General features: G+C 45.8%; 1 protein-coding gene and 1 pseudogene across 1 annotated transcript in view; both read right to left on the bottom strand.

The window, feature by feature from the left end:
* Window positions 1-8,408, bottom strand: part of KCNK13 (potassium two pore domain channel subfamily K member 13) — a 75,025-nt gene extending 66,617 nt beyond the window's left edge. Inside the window, exon 1 of the mRNA XM_049769861.1 lies at window positions 8,069-8,408. Coding sequence (XP_049625818.1) covers window positions 8,069-8,408 — 340 coding nt within the window. The remainder of the gene's footprint in view (window positions 1-8,068) is intronic.
* Window positions 8,409-14,745: 6,337 nt separating this feature from the next.
* LOC126003627 (actin-related protein 2/3 complex subunit 3-like) lies at window positions 14,746-15,349 on the bottom strand (annotated as a pseudogene).
* Window positions 15,350-16,576: the final 1,227 nt, after the last annotated feature.

Raw genomic sequence — 16,576 nt, 5'->3', positions numbered from 1 at the left:
TTCCTCGGCATAATTCTGAATTTGATTCTCCTGCTATCTGGGTCAGCCTGATGTCCAAGACAGTACTTTGTGATGCTCAGGGAGTGCATAGAGCCAAGGATCGAACCCATGCTGGACACATGCTAGGCATGTACTCTGGGCCCTTGTACTATCTCCCAGCCCCTAGAGAATTTCTTAAAAAGTCAGTCTACTGGGTCAGAGAGATAGTATAGGGTGGACGCATGAACTTAGCACTCAGTCAACCTTCTAGTTCGATCCCTTGGCACCACACAGGGTCTCTCCAGCACCTCCGGGAGTGATCTCTAAGCACAGAATCAAGAGCATTGCTGAGTGTACCTCCTTAAACTAAATTAAATGCATCAAAGCTCTGCAAAGAACCAGTGTCTAAAAAAAAATAAAAGGAGAGATGAGAGAGAGAAAGAGAGAAAGAGAAAGAGAGAGAGAGAATATGTCTGCCATAGAAACAGGCAGAGGGGCATGTGGGAAAGAAACTGGGAACACTGGTGGTGAGAAATGTTCACTAGTGAAGGGTGTTGGACACTATATGGCTGAAATTCAATCATAACCAACTTTGTAACTGTGTATGTCATGATGATTCAATTAAATAATTTATTTAATAATAATGTTACTAAAATAAAGAAGAAAAACACTATGCAAGGAGGTAGTTTCTCAGGTGAGTTCTTATGAACCCCTAGTCTGGGGAACCAGCTGTAGCGGAATCTGAGACCTTCTGAGGAGATGTCAGGGGCAGCACTTGTGCCCACATGGCTGGGTCATGGGTCTTGGGGACACAAAGCCTCTCAGGAATGTGCAGCGCCCACTCCATGTAGGGCCCCAGCTGCTGTAAAGAAATGACTCACCACATCATCTTGTCCCCTTTGTATCCATCTATAGGAGAAATTTTTCTTCACGTCTAAAAATGCTGGCCATGTTCCAAGCAGCCAGCCTGGAAGAAGGAAGCCACAAAGTGGCTGTCTTTGCCTCTTTATTTTAACAACTGGCACACTTGCAGCCAAACCAGAGCTCACTTGTAAAATGATGTGGATTCTTCAGAGAAATCTTTCTGAAGAATCTGTTTGTCCGTGTCTTCTTTCCTCAGGTTTTCTGGTGTTTTCAACCCCAGGTATCCATTTCCATGACATAGTACACAGGTGATAAGGAGGCAAGCATCTCTGCTGGTCCCCAATATCAGGTTTGAACCATTTTGTTTTTCATTGAGAGAAGGTTTGTACATATCCAGAGGTGCTCAGGGGATTGGATATAGTGGAGAAATTGAACTGGAGTTGGCCGCATGAAAGGCCAGAGAAATAGTACAGGGGTAGAGGCATTTGCTTTGCACTCACCCTAACTACTGAACTATCTCAGTGGCCCACTTCCAGCCATTCTGGGAACTAGGAGGGAGTTTTCTCAAGTTCTTGATGTTGGGTGTTGTCAGGAGATGCTATCACATGAGGCAGCCACTGGTCACTCAAGGACTTTCTTCAGTTTTTTCTTTCTCTTCTGGAGAAGTTCTAGAGAATCAGCTAAAGGACAGAAGGGCAAAATAGAGAGGCCTGGTCCAGGGACATCACATAGAGGACAAATGCTTCAGAGTTTTTCCACAGAGGGCTTGGCAGGAGTCTAAGCAAACTCCCACCAAGTAAAGCAGCTCATTCTGGAGTCACTTATCACACGATTCCCTACATGCTATAATCACCAATCACCACATCCTCTGCAAATCCTCTTTTCACAGAGGTTGAGGGCCAGTCCACAGAGCAGCCCAGGAATAAATGTTACAGAAAGATCTACTTTAGAGACAGGGAAGATGGTGCCATAGACTAGAGCAAAAGCTTTGTCTTGGAGAGGCCCCAGGTTGGATCTCAGCACTGATGGCCCTCAGAGCACCATCTGGAGTGGCCATCATAATCTACCCCTCTACAAACTTTACATAATTTTTTTACTTCTCAGAAACCACTTCCAAAATCAATAGTGTCGTGACTTTAAATGGTGGTAAAATGCACTTAGAAGTCTCTCCTTGGTATCTGAGAACAGACTGTTCCTATTAGGCATGGTTTGCTAGGTTATTTGGGAGGTGTCTGGGAATGATATTACTACTAATTTGTATGGGAAAATAAGCATTCCTAAACCACCCCTCAAAAACCTACCAAATCATATCAAATAGAACCATTCTTGTATGTGTGTGAGGGCGTGCTTATAATATTTACCCTTTAAATGATTCTTATTTTAAACTTATTTTATTTGGCCTAAAGGCCATTCCCAGCAGTGCTCAGGGGCTACTCTTAGCAGTGCTCAGAGAGCCATGGTGTGTGAAAAGGATCAAAGCAGGATTCACCTCATAAAAGGCAAGTGACCTACGTACGTGTACTCTTTCTTTACTTCCATTTTAATGATGTGTAAGAACTTTCTTAAGTCTAATTCACAGTATTGAATACAATCACAACATTTTATCATCTCTACCACCATTTACACTCCAAATACTTTAATTATCCTCAACAAAATTTTCATATTCATTACACAATGAATATTTCCTCTTTTTTCTCCCAGTCCCTAATAACCTCCATTCTACTTGCCTATTCTGTGTTATTTCCCTGTTCTAGGTGTCTCCACCATAAGTAAAAAAAAAAGTAATCTTCATCCTGGCTTCCTTCTCTATGTATAATGAGTTTCATGGCTTTCACACTTAACAGACATCATTTTTTTTAGTCGTTTTAATGCAGAAATAATATTATGGCATTATTTTTCTACAGTTTGTCGATTCTTTGCAGCGGTGAGTGATGCATACAAGCCTGTTTGATTTCCATTCTCCTGTGGACATTAAGAGCAGAGTTACGGGGTCATAGGAGAATTCTGTGTTCGATCTTTTGAGATGCTGCCAACAAGTTTTCCACTCCGGTAACTTTTAAACCAAAGGACTCAGACAACAGGTGCATGAAGCCATCTTGTTGTGTCTGTCTAGGAGAATATTGCTTGTGAACAACCCCCGAAGTTCAATGATATTGGTAACTCTCTCACACTCTCTCTGTCTGGAGGTCACAGTCGATGGTGTAGACGAGGATCCATGCTTGGTGATACTTGGAAGAAACATAAGCTATGCCGGGAACTGAACCGGGACTGCAGCAGCAGCCACATTAGTTAAAGACCCTAACTTTTGGACTGTCTCTCCAGCTCCAGTGCTTCTCTTTATGGCAATAAAAATTCTAATATGGGCCACATCTTTCTGCCATGAAGCTTTCAACAACATCTGAAGTGAAACAGTCACAATGGGTGCTTTGCCCACACACAACCTTGGCTGCCGTGGTCATTTCTGGGCACTCTGATCTGAATCCTCAGGGCCATGTCTACCTCTCTGTCAGTAGTATACCTTTAAACTGTCAAAAAAATTATCCCCAGTTAGGGACCAGAGTGAATAGTACAGCAGACAGGGCATTTGCCTTATATGAGGCCAACTTGGGCTCAATCTCCGGCATCCCATATGTTCCCTGGCATACCACGTGGAGTGATTCCTGAATATAAAGCCAGGAATTTCCACTGCAGGATGTTACCACAAAATTAAAAAATAAAATTAAAAACTCAAACAGAAATCCCTGAGAATTATTTTCTTCTGCTTGGGTGATGGCTCAAAGGACTGAGCACATGGCTTGCCTGCAAGAAACCCAGTTTTGAGTTCCAGCCATTCATGGTCCCCTGAGTAGTCAGTCTGTCCAGAAGTAGTCCCTGGGTACCACCAGATGTGATTCTTCATTCCCCCAAACAATAAAACCCCACATTGTATTTCTCTGTTTTCTTATTTCCAAGCAGGTTTTTTTTTTCCTTTTGGGCCACATTCGGTGAAACTCAGGGGTTACTCCTGGCTCTGTGCTCAGAAATCGCTTGGGGAATCATATGGGATGCTGGGGGGTCAAACCCAGGTTGGATGTGTGCAAGGCAAACGCCCTACTGCTGTGCTATCACTCCAGCTGCACCCTAGCAGAGTTCTAACTCATTACTGAGCAGTTTGGATATATAAACATCCCAGTTCCATTGGATTATCAAATAGCAGGAAAATGTCCATTTACCATAATTTAAAACATCAAGACAGAGTACTGGTTCTGAAAGAAATAAGAATTATGTAAATTATGGAGAGAAGCAAACTATGGTGGCTTTTCTTGGTGGTCTGGGGACCATGCAATGCTGGGGCTCAAAACTGGGCCTCTCCGGGCAAAGCTTATGCTCCAGCCCATGGAACGATCTCCCCAGTCTCTCAAAGAGACTTTAGTGGCGAATTAATTTCTGAGCTGGCCTATACACATTTTGCTCTGTGCAAATGGGATTTGAGGTCATTTGCAGAAGACATGCGGGGGAGGGATGTGGCAGCTTGGGGGTAGAGTTAGGGGACATTGTGATAAGAGGTACAGAATCAACTGCTTCACATGGCGGGCATTTGTTCTGACATCTGTGCTCCCTTGCCTGGTCTTCCTCTGAATCACAAGCTTTACATTGATTTCAGGCTTCCACTTGAAATGGAATCGGTACTGGTTGGGACCAGCTGAACTGCAAATACGATGGTTTCTGCCTCCCAGTGCGCCTGAACTCATGTCCTTTTCTTGTACCATTTCCTTCTTCATTACCTGCATTGCTCGCATCAACTGCTTGTGCACAAATCCCTGGTTTCTGTGCGACTGCGGCTTCTGGCACAACTCAGCTCTGACAGAGCTCCTCTCTTGCAAATTTCCCTTCTTCTTAACCCTGGTTCTAAAGTTTGGTTTGCATATTTGATATGTGTTTTTAAAGCATACATATATGCTTTTGTTGCTGTGGTTTTTGGGTTGTTGTTCTCCAAAGGAGAACAAAGAATAGATCAACTAACTTTGTTTTTTAGAGGGGAAACTAACATGCCATGTCAGAATTATAATACAAAGAATAGGGGCCAAAGTGATAGCACAGTGGGTTGGGCATTTGCCTTGCACAAGTCAACCCAACCCAGTTCTATCCTCAGTGTCCCATATGGTCGCCCGATTCTGCCAAGAGTAATTTCTGAGTGCAGAACCAGGAGTAACTCCTGAGCAGACATATAGTTTATATATTTCCCCTATTTTTGAAATATATATGCACATTTTGTAATTCATATGCAATAGCTATCTGCAAATGGAGAAAAGAATAGAAAGAAATACACCGAAATGTCAACAGCGGTTAACCAGAAGTAATAGCATGACAGATGGTGCAGCTTTCCTTAAACTGTTACAAAGGACCATGAAGCTGGTTCCCTCCCTTAAAAAAACAAATATTCTCAGCTATCCCAAGGAGTGGATGGACTTGAGTGTGGAAAGGCAGCAGCTCGCTGCATCAAGTTATCATCATGTACTCACAGTGTGTCCCTGATCAGTGCCGAAGAAAGGGTAGCAAGAGCTGCTATCCTGACAGCCAGATATCAGAACATTTAAAAGAAAACATTAGGAAGGAGAAAGAAAGAGAAAGCAGTCTTTGTACTTTTTAAAGGACATTCACTTCCTTGTGCCCGTTGATTCACCACAAACTCTGAACAGGGGGCAGAATTATTAGGAAGAGGTAGGCAGGAGATGGAGCTGATTAAGCAGCTCCACTATACCAGACACCAAGATAGGCACTTTGTTGACATCTTAGAGGAGGAGGTTGGGCCTCAGAACACTGAAAAAAAATAAATCTGACCAAGAAGCCAGAGTGATGTTCCAACAAGTAGAGCATTTGCTTTGCATGCTGCCAACCCAGGTTCAGTCCTAGGCACCCCATATAGTTCATCTTAACCCATCAGAAGTAATTCCTGAGCACAGAGCCAGAAGTAACCCCTGAGAACTACCAGGTGTGGTTCCCCAAACAAATTAAACAAAATAACCTGGCTAGGCTGGCGCACAGGCTTTGCATGTGGAAGGCCCTGGTTTGATCCAATACTACATGGTCTCCTCAAGAAACTACCGAGAGTAATTTCTTTTTTTTTTTTTGTTTTTTTTTTTTTTTTTTTTGTTTTTGGGTCACATGCGGTGGTGCTCAGGGGTTACTCCTGGCTGTCTGCTCAGAAATAGCTCCTGGCAGGCACGGGGGACCATATGGGACACCGGGATTCGAACCAACCACCTTTGGTCCTGGATCAGCAGCTTGCAAGGCAAATGCTGCTGTGCTATCTCTCGGGCCCAACCGAGAGTAATTTCTAAGCATGGATCTGGGAGTAGGCCCTGAATTTTACCATGTGTGGCCCCCAAACCAAAACTGAACCGGCTAAAGAAAGCACAGATGTGGCCAAGTGAGACACAGCTATGACCCCTCAGCCCAGCCACTCTGGGGGAATCTTTCACTCCATCTATCTGTGACATGGTCTACATCCCAATGTTCCATCTTGGGACATTTGTGGTGTGGGAGAGTTAGCCCCCAAATAATTTTCCAAAACCATCACAGAGAAAGAATTCAACCAGATAAAACTACAACACAGGCAGATCAAAGCAGATCTGTGGTGGTAGGTTCCACTTCACTGGTCTCCCCAAGTCCCACTTCCTAGTCTCTTTAAGTCCTCCTGACACAGGAAAACACCTAGAACTAACTTGCTTTTGACACAATAGGGGTGGCTCTCCCTTAAGGCAAAGGGAAAGGTTCAGCCAGGTTGGGTTTGACTCTCCTCCATGCTGTTTAGGGCCCCCACCCGTACAATGGTCCTCAAACTATGGCACATGGGCCACATATTATATTTGTTCCAGTTTTGTTTCTTCACTTCAAAATAAGATATACGCAGTGTGCATAGGAATTTGTTCATAATTTTTGTTTTTACTATAGTCCGATCCTCCAACGGTCTGAGGGACAATGAACTAGCCCCCTATTTAAAGAGTTTGAGGACCATAATAGTGTCATGGTGTCTATGGGCCACCTGTAAGGACCAGAGGCCAGGGGCATGTGAGCCACGCAGGCTATTAGTCCCTCACAGAGCTTCAATCCTAGCCTTGGGGAGTGTTTCTTGGCCCGTGGCCCACCTCCACGACACACCTTATTCCTTCTGACAGCGCCCCCCGCAGGCCCCAGACATGGGTGCCTGGAAGAACTGAGCTCATGACCGACCTCATGAAACAGCTCTGGACAGGGACCTGGGCACAGAGCAAGGCCTCTTGCTGCTCCTGGCACTGAGGCTGCTGGGAGCAGCTCTCCTTTGCGAGGTGTCCAGGATCTTTTCCTCTTTACGGGTTCTCTACTGTCCTCAGAACGTCTACATTGCTCCTGAGCCCTTGTGCTCAGGAGTATGGGACAGGGACACCCCCATCTCTTTCTGTCTGCAGGTATAAAGGTGGGCCTCTGAGGGCCCTGACCTCTGCCTGCTTACAAAATTCAGGGGCTCAAGTGCCAGGCTGATGGCAGAGCTCCTTTCCATTATCTGGAGCCATTCCTGGCCTTCCTTTCAAGGACTCTGGATAGTTCAAGAGACGCAGCTCCCTCCAACACCATGTCCTCCTCCAGAGTGCAGAGCTTTTGTTTCCAAACCTAAACCAGACCTGAAGCTCTCTCCCCCACCCCCGACTCCACTTGGTACCCAGTTTTTCAATCTCAAGCCATTCTATGTCCTGATAGTGAAGCCAAGCCACTGTTGCACGTTCTCTCCATGAATCTTATACCAAGCACACTGTCCTTTAAACTTTGTGTCATCCTCACATTCCCCCCTTCCCACTGCACTTTCTGCTGTTCCATAACAGAATTAACACACGGGTCTAGGATTTTCAAGCCTCTCTCCTTAAAGCCTCACTAACTCCAGCAGGATGCTGAACTAAGTGGAATGGCTAGCAGAACCGAGCGTTTCGAATTTAAGGCCCATTCCAGTGGGGAAGGTGGTGGAGATCTCTGTGAGTAGGTGTACCCCGACTTTCCTCAGAGGGACAGACTGTGACTGAGGAATGCGAAGATACCGCATAAAAACAACTTACACAGAAGCACCATGCATGGGCACCTGTGGCTCGGCCCACAGCAACCCTCTGCGCCCTGCAATATGTGGGTGGTGGGTGGGTGGGTGGGTGGGTAGGTGGGTAAGAGGAAGTGATGGGCGGTGACCCCCAGGCTGAAAAATACAAGTCTGCCCGCTCACCTATGGTGGTCACGACGGTGGCCACGAAATAGAAGGCGCCCATTAAGTCCCAGCGCTGTCGCACGCTGTCCACGTGGATGCCGGCCATGGTGGCCTTCTCGTAGAGGCGCAGAAAGTTCTTGATCTCGTCGACGCTCACGTTGTAGTGGCGGCTGAAGTTGGTGAGCCGCCTGCCCCAGTTGTGCTGGGCCAGGCGTTCGGGCGCGCGCTCCAGCGCACAGAACACCGCGGCGCCCCCGAGCAGGTAGAGCATGAGCAGCACGATGAGCAGCAGGAACCTCGAGTTGTCCTCGTTCAGGTGGCCCGGGAAGCAGCCGCAGCCGTGCCCACGGCCGGCCATGGCGGGTCTCGGTCCTCGAGGAGCCCCGCCGGAGCCGGCCCCCCGAGAGTGACCACTGGCGCGGGCATCGGGGCTCGACGGGGCGCTCACCCAACCCCGGGATGCGCCCGGGCCGCCGTGCCCATGACCGTTGGGCGCTTTCTCGGCCTCGGCTTCCAGCGCTCCGGCGCTCCAGCTCCCGGGGTGAGCCTCGACTCTTGCTTTCAAAGCCGCCAGCGCGCTGTCATCTCGGTCTGCTTGGGGTGCTCCGGAGTGCCCGAGATCGGAGGGGCAGCGCGCCCCGAAGTGTGTAGCTCCGCGCCCGGCTGCTGCCGCCGAGGTGTCTCCAAGCCCACTCCCGGGCAGGAGGGGGCGTGGCGGGGTGGCCAAGGCCAGCCCGGGCAGACTCGAATCTCCTCCCCAGCCCAGATCTGGGCACCTGGAAATGATGGAAGACACCGACCCGCTGCGTCTCCTCTTGGATATCTTGGCTTTTCCTCGCGGTGGAGAAATCACGCGCGGTGGGTTGGGGGCCCAAGGCTTTGAAAAGGGTGTCTCTAGATTGCAGGGGCGGCCTCCCGGCTCACTTCCCCGGTTCGCCGAGCCGGGAGCCTGGAGCCGATCCGGGGCGCGCGCAGACACCGAGAGTCCGTGCCAAGAAGCGCGCCCCGGGGCTCCCACTTTCCGAGGGGCCCCCGGGAGGCGCGGCATCCAGAGGGCGGACTGGAAGGAGGAGACCGGAGAGGGAGTTGGGGGGCGAGGAAGGAAGTTAGCCTCCCGCCCCCCAACCCGCCCAGCGGACTCCTCCTCGCCTTCCCCGGATCAGAACGTTCTTGGCCTCGGGGGTCCCGCGAGGGAGCGTCTTCCGCCCCCCACGTGTCGGCCGGCCGCGCGTGGCTCTGCTTGGGGGCGGGAGTGGGTGGCACAGCTTTCAGCCCCCTCCATCTGGCCTTGGCTGCTCTCTGGACATTTATTTTTTGCGCCCATTCTGCTGGGTGTAGAGTTTGTCCACTGCCCACGTCCTCCTTCCCCCCTGATCGCCAAACCCCGCTTTAGAAAACCCACCTTTGGGGAAGCCCGCAGCGGGGATCCAGTCTTACCTATCCTGGGATGGAGATTGGGGGTCCCTTTCAGCACCGCGCTGTCGGGAATTGAACCCACCCCCAATGCACACACCCACGGTCCTGCCCTGCAGAGGTGTCCGTGCCCCGCTCTGCTGCGCCCGCGTGCGCCCACGCTGCAACAGGTGGAACCAAGCGGCTGCCCCGCTACCTTGTCGGTCCCCTGACTCCCAGACGCGAGGAGCCGCCCCCCGGAGCTGGCCACGGTCCCTCGATCCCGGCTGGCTCACCCCGAGTTGCGTGGATCCCACGCGGGATCGCAGATCAGGAGAGTGGGTGCTCCAAGGGGCGGGCGCAGCGGGTGTGTAACGGGCCTTCCCGAGGCTGGGAGCGTGAGCCTTCCCTGGCCCGAAGAGGGCGCTACGCCCCTTCACACGCGCTCTCCCCGGGCTAGGGAACAGATTTGGGCAGCATCTTGGGATTTAGCACCTCCTGGTCTCCAGAGACCATGGTCCCCGCTCAAAGACTACCCAACTCCACTCCTGTCCCCAGGAGCAGAGAAGTAGCACGCACCACTTCTGGGTTCCAAAGTGGTGTTCCAAACTGGGGTGATGTCGCGAATTGTGCGTCGTTCAAATGCCCCTTTTCAACTCCCAAATTTCCCCCCAAATGAACCAGCTTATGAGGGCAGAGTAGGGGAGAATGTAGCACAAGAACGATCGGAGTCACACATATGAAAGCATGTGGACGAGTCTTGCAGTTTTATTATGAAAATTTTCTAACAATGTTGGAGAGCTAGTACAGCTATCAACGCGTGTGCTTTGCATGTGGCCGACCTGGGTTCGATCATGGGCATCCATATGGTTCCTAGCACCAACAGAGTGATTTCTCAGTTCAGAGCCAGCCTGAGCCTGAGCACCGCCGTGTGAGATCCCAAAACCAAAAAGCAAAAATAAATTTTTTTCCCAAACATACAGAAGGCTGTGTGACTTGTATATATGAACACCTCTGTGTATATGCCGCTTAGATTCTGCAACGACATTTGTGATATATACATACATATAAAAGTAATATATTATTACATATGTTTACACGCTCTTTCCATCAATAGTGCCTCTAATTTGGTCTGTGACCAGAAATAAGTAGTGACATCAGTGTACATACCCTTTCCTTACCCTGCCCATCCTTCTTCTTGTATATAATTTACTGGAGTTTATTATTTTATTTATAGCTTTTTTTAAAAGGTGAAATATTTACATATTTTGTGAAGTGTGTGAATTTTTCTTTTCTTTTCTTTTTTTTTATTTTTTCTCTTTTGGTTTTTGGTTTTTGGGTCACACCCGGTGGCGCTCAGGGGTTACTCCTGGCTCTATGCTCAGAAATCATTCCTGGCAGTTACCGGGGACCATATGGGATGCCGGGATTTGAACCACCGTCTTTCTGCATGCAGGGCAAACACCCTACCTCCATGCTATCTCTCCGGCTCCAAGCGTGTACATCTTAAGGGTACAATTGAGTTCTTCCAAATGCATGCACCTCTGCAAATTAAACACTGACTTACTCAATCAACCAAGTATCACTCACAGGTCAGAATTTGCACACGACCCTGCGCAGTAAATCCCACTGCATACCTCCAGGACAAATCACTCTTTTGAATAGTTCAGCAAGTACATTTTGACTTTGCAGAATTTAGCCCAGCTTTTTGGAGATCTTGATATAAACAGAATTAAAGATTATTGATTCGTATGAGCATTGCATTTCTGAGTTCTATTCATGCGATTATATACCCTCACAATTTGTTCTTTTATAAAAGTGTTAGGGTTTCAAGTGTTTGAATATACTATAATTTACTCATTTTCCTCCTATTGATAGAAACTAGGGCCATTGGCAGTGTTTGATTTTTCTAAATAAAACCTAGCTAACCCTACCAACCACTGACTACTGATTTCAGACTATCCACCTCTAGGTGATATCTAGCAGATACTTTTTTTTATTATTATTTTGGTCACACTCAGTGATGCTCAGGGGTTACTTCTGGCTCTGCACTCAGGAACTACTTCCAATAGAGTTGAGGGGACAAGTTAGGATTGAGCCCGACTTGATTGCATGCAAAGCAAACACACTAATTGCTGTTCTATTGCTTTGGCCCACTGGCAGCATTTTAATTTTAAACATACTCTGTGGTGGCTGTGTGGGGTTCACACAGTGTGGTTCAATTTGCATTTCCCTGATGATAAAGTGCTTGCTGGCCATTCCTATATCTTTCTTTGTAAATCATCTGTTAAATATTTGAAATTGCCTTATTTGTTCCTACTTTATAAAAATGGTTTTTGGGGACTCACATCTGGTAGTATTTGGGGACCACTTCCAGTTTTGTACTCAGGAATGACTCCAGTGTCAGAATTATGTGTCATGGCTTCTCAGAGGCCATGTCATGCCGGGGGAGAGAACCTGGGGCTCCTGAGTGCAAAGCTTGTTTTCCAAGCTGCTGGGATATTTCTTTGGTCCTTCCTTTTCATGTGTTTATGGACTATTTCTAAACCCTAGTGGTGCTCAGAGGACCATAGCAGTGCTTGGCTACATGCAAGGCAAATCCTTTGTCCCCATACCATCTCTCTAACCCCTTTAACATTTTTTTTTGGTTGATTTGTTTTCTGATCACACTAATAATGCTCAAAGGATACTCCTGGAACTCAGGAATTCTGGCAGGCCCAGGGAGTTATATGGGATGTTGGGGATCAAAGCTGGATTGGCCATGTGCAAGGCAAACACCCTACCTGCTGTTCTATTGCTCCAAATCTAGGAATTTTTAATATTTAATAAATCTCTTCTCAGATAGGTATCTTGCACATTTTTTTCTACCAGAGCCATCTTGAGGGAAAGTCTGTTTCTTTCCTCCCTCTCCTCCTTCTCCTCTTCTTCCTCCTCATCATTAAGAAGGGTACTGAACTTTTTTTTTTTTTATCAGATTGAGACAGTTTCCTTTTTGTGTTTTTTATTTATTTTTATTATATGTTTTTGTTTCATTTTGTTGTTTGTTTGTTTGTTTGTTTTGGTTTTTGGGTCACACCCGGCAGCACTCAGGGGTTACTCCTGGCCATCTGCTCAGAAATCGCTCCTGGCAGGCATGGGGGACCATATGGAACACCGGATTCAAACCAACCATCTTAGGTCCTGGATTGGCTGCTTGCAAGGCAAATGCCACTGTGCTATCTCTCTGGCCCCTGCCAGATGCCTTCTCTGCATATATTATGGTTGTTATATAAATTCTCTTCTGTTATTATATACATTTTTTTTTGGTTTGGTTTGGGGACACACCTGGAAGTGCTCAGTTATTGTTTTTAGATCTTGGTTCCTCAAGCATTACTCCTGCTTCAGTGCTTAGGGATCACTCTTGGCAATGCTCAGAAAAACATATGGGATATATGAGTTAAACCCGAGTTGGCTGCTTGCAAGGTAAAGTGCTTTTCCTGTGGTACTCTCTCTCTGGCCCCACACTGGCAGTGCTCAGAACTTACTCCTGGCTCTCTGCTCAGGGATTACTCCTGGAGGGGATCTGGGGGCTATATGGTACTAGGAATTGAACCCAAGTTGGCAGCATGCAAGGTTCCATGAGCTGTCTATCTCTTCAGCCCTAAAGTTTAATTAATTATTAATATATGAGATTTAATTTATTTTTTTAAATGATTATGCCAATCTTGCTGATCTGAGAAAAAATCCCCCTCAGAATTTCCGCTCTTATATTCACTCTTTTTATTTTGGGGTCATACCCAGCAGCACTCAGGGGTTACTCCTGGCTCCATGCTCAGAAATCGCTCCTGGAGGGCTCAGGGGACCATATGGGATGCCGGGATTTGAATCAATGACCTTTTGCATGAAAGGCAAACGCTTTACCTCCATGCTATCTCTCTGGCCCCCTTATGTTCACTCATGCTATAAATAAATAAATAACTACTTATTTATTTATTTTAATTATGAAAACAATGATGCAAAGAAAGAGGACAGGGTAAAGTTACCGTGGAAGTACAATCAGCAATAAACAGAGTTCTCAGAAGAAATCCCCTTACTGACACCTTAATTTTGAACATAAAGTCAAGGAACATTAAGAAGAAATAAAGGCCGGGAAGGTGGCGCTACAAGTTAGGTGTCTGCCTTGCAAGCGGATGGACCTTGGTTCAATCCCCCCGTGTCCCATATGGTCCCTCCAAGCCAGGGGTGATTTCTGAGCGCATAGCCAGGAATAACCCCTGAGCGTCAAACAGGTGTGGCCCAAAAAAACAAACAAAAAAAAACAAACAAAAAAAAAAGAAGAAGAAATAAAACAGAACCCATGTACAATTACTTTGTCCCTCAAGTCTCCAGATATATATTATAACATTTCTTAGGGGTACACAAAGCAACTTAAAGCCATGATTTGTGTAACTCCTGAAACATTGAAGGTATAGTATTTTTTACATTTCCATGCATGTGCATATTAGTTTATGTTAACCTCAAAAGTTTAAGTAGTTTTTTTATTTAAGGTTTAGAGTCATAGGAGCAAAGTAAAAACGGTGTTAGAGTGGCAATTATTGTTTGCATAGGCCCACCAAAATATGGGTGACATGGTAAGGAAACTCATGCTATCTTTTGAGCTAACGTTGCTTCTTGTTTTGCAGTTTCTTGAGATAGATGCTTAGATGTTTATTTTTAAGTTGAAGTCTTTCTTCTTTTTCAGTGTTAGCGTTTGAAAGGTGTATATTTCCACTAGTCCTGTGTCAGATACTCCTGAAAAATTGTCATGTTAACTTTGTATCATTTTGATTCAAAGCATTTCCTCATCTTTTCTTCATTGACCTAAGAATTATTCACAAGTATGCTGCTTAATTTTCCCCAACTGTTTTTGAAAATTATTTCTTCCTTTTTTATTTTGACATGGAATATTAGAAATTTCTTTATTGTCCTTTATTAAGCACCAGAAAATTTTAAATCACTCTTTGACTCTATTTTCCTTCCCCCAATTCTGGATAAAGTGATTTTTAAAGTAAAGACATGCTCTCTTCTCTATAAAACTTGGTGAGATAGGGGCCAGAGAGGTGGTGGTGAGAGCGGTAAGGGAATTTGCTTTACACATGCTAACCTAGGACAGAACGCAGTTCAATCCCCCGGCGTCCCATATGGTCCCCCAAGTGATTTCTGAGCGTCATCGGGTGTGGCCCAAACTCTCCCCCAAAAGTGAGATAAAGGCAAAGATGTGGGATGTGTACATCTTGTTGTAAAATGCTGTTCAGACTGTGGAGACAGTTCATGCCATGTTCCCTTTACTGACCAGGTCCTGAAAGACTCTTGTTCATGAACTCTCTTCACAAAGCAAATTTACCACTTACTGGATTTACCATTATGAGGATCAAAAACTTTTTCACATAATCACAGACCCATCTCTTGCTTTAGCTGCTATAGGGAGGCCTTCATTGCTTCATCTTCTTGTTTGTTTGCTGGTTTGGCATAAATTGCATTTAATGGGAAGCCAGGTTCTCCAGGAATGGGGGAAATTAGTGATTCCCAGGGTGCCCATTTCTTTCTTACCTTGGCTTTTGGAATTGCACTTCTGGAGTTTCTTCAGGCACTCAGAAATATAGAAGAGTTATCTATCTATCTATCTATCTATCTATCTATCTATCTATCTATCTATCTATCTATCTATCTATCTATCTCAAGGTTCTATCAGCTTTGCTCTGAATTTTATAGGTTTTGAAGGAGAGATTAGTTTTGATGTAATAGATAGCTTCATCTACAATATCTGTATCTTTTATCTCTGTATATTTTGTCTCTCGTGGAGAAGGCCCTTTGAACTGACTTCTGATGGGCAGCAGAGCCATGTTCCCAATGAATTTTGTGTCAGGGTGCATGAGAGGAGTGGTAGGCTGGTATCTTGGCTATACCCAGGTTTCAATTCAGATGATTGGATCGGGCCTGAAAATTATTTCTAACATTTTAAGGTGATCAGTGAACCATTTTTAAAATTTTCTATCTTAGTGAATATACAATATACATTTGAAAAGAGTATGCATTGTGCAGTTTTGGGGTGTTCTATAAAGCTCAATTAGGTCAATGTAATTGATGGCATATTTTAAATTTCATGGATTTTGAGACACAATTGGCAATGTTCAGGGATTACTCCTAGCTCTGTGCTCAGGGATTACTCCTATTGGGCTTAGGAGGCCAGCTACAGTGCTGGGGATAGAACCAAGTTCAGCAACATGGAGCAACATGCAAAGCAAGTGCCTTAACCTTAGTCTACTGGTTCCTCTTTTCCTCTCCCTTCTCTGGATTGAATATTTTTCTTGAATTCAACTTTATTTACTGACTTTTTCATTCTCTGTGCAATATTTTACTATTTTTTGGCATTAATATTTTACAGCACTCTAAGAATTAACCTTGCATGAATTTGCCTAAAACATAGAAATCAGACGACTGTGTCACTTCCTTTCCTGCTTTCTCCCCAACATCTGCTATCCTTGAGTGTCACCCAGATTACCTCTTCCTATGCTCAAATCCCGTGAAACAGTTTTTCATTGTTGAACATTACCTTATAGTTGAGAGAAGAAAAAAAGTAGTCTTCCTACTTTTCCTGACCTTCCTTATTTCCAGTGGCTTCCCTTCCTTCCTGAATACTCATCTTCCTTTCTGATCTACTTTCCTTTCAGTATTCCTTAGAATAGAAGTCTGTACTATTTGGGGGGGGACATCTCCTCTGGCTATAGATTACAGAGTTGACTCTTTTTAGCTGTAGCGTCTACAGTGGGAGATGAAGTCATCAGAATTGATGTTCAATCTCGTTTGCTTTCTAAAATTTTCTCTCTAAATCTGGTCTTTAGTAAAGCAGGCTTTGTCATTAATTGTGTTACACTTACACAAAACTTCTTATATCTGTAAATTTGTTATCAAAACAAGGACAGCAAGCTTCTCTCCCTCTCTTCCTTCCTTGAAGGGAACAAGGCCAAGTGTCTCATCCGTCCATGCACACTGGTCAGCAGGCAGCTGCAGGGATGATCACTGGTTAGTGGAAACAGTAGGAATGGACACTGGTCAGTGGGCAGCTTCAGGGATGGACACAGGCACTGGGTTCTGCAGGGAAGGTGCTGCCTGGAG

The sequence above is a fragment of the Suncus etruscus genome, chromosome 3, assembly GCF_024139225.1.
Source record: "Suncus etruscus isolate mSunEtr1 chromosome 3, mSunEtr1.pri.cur, whole genome shotgun sequence".
In the NCBI taxonomy this organism is placed as follows: domain Eukaryota; kingdom Metazoa; phylum Chordata; class Mammalia; order Eulipotyphla; family Soricidae; genus Suncus; species Suncus etruscus.
Note: the sequence above shows the minus strand (reverse complement) of the source record. Positions and strands in the feature narration are given on the sequence as shown.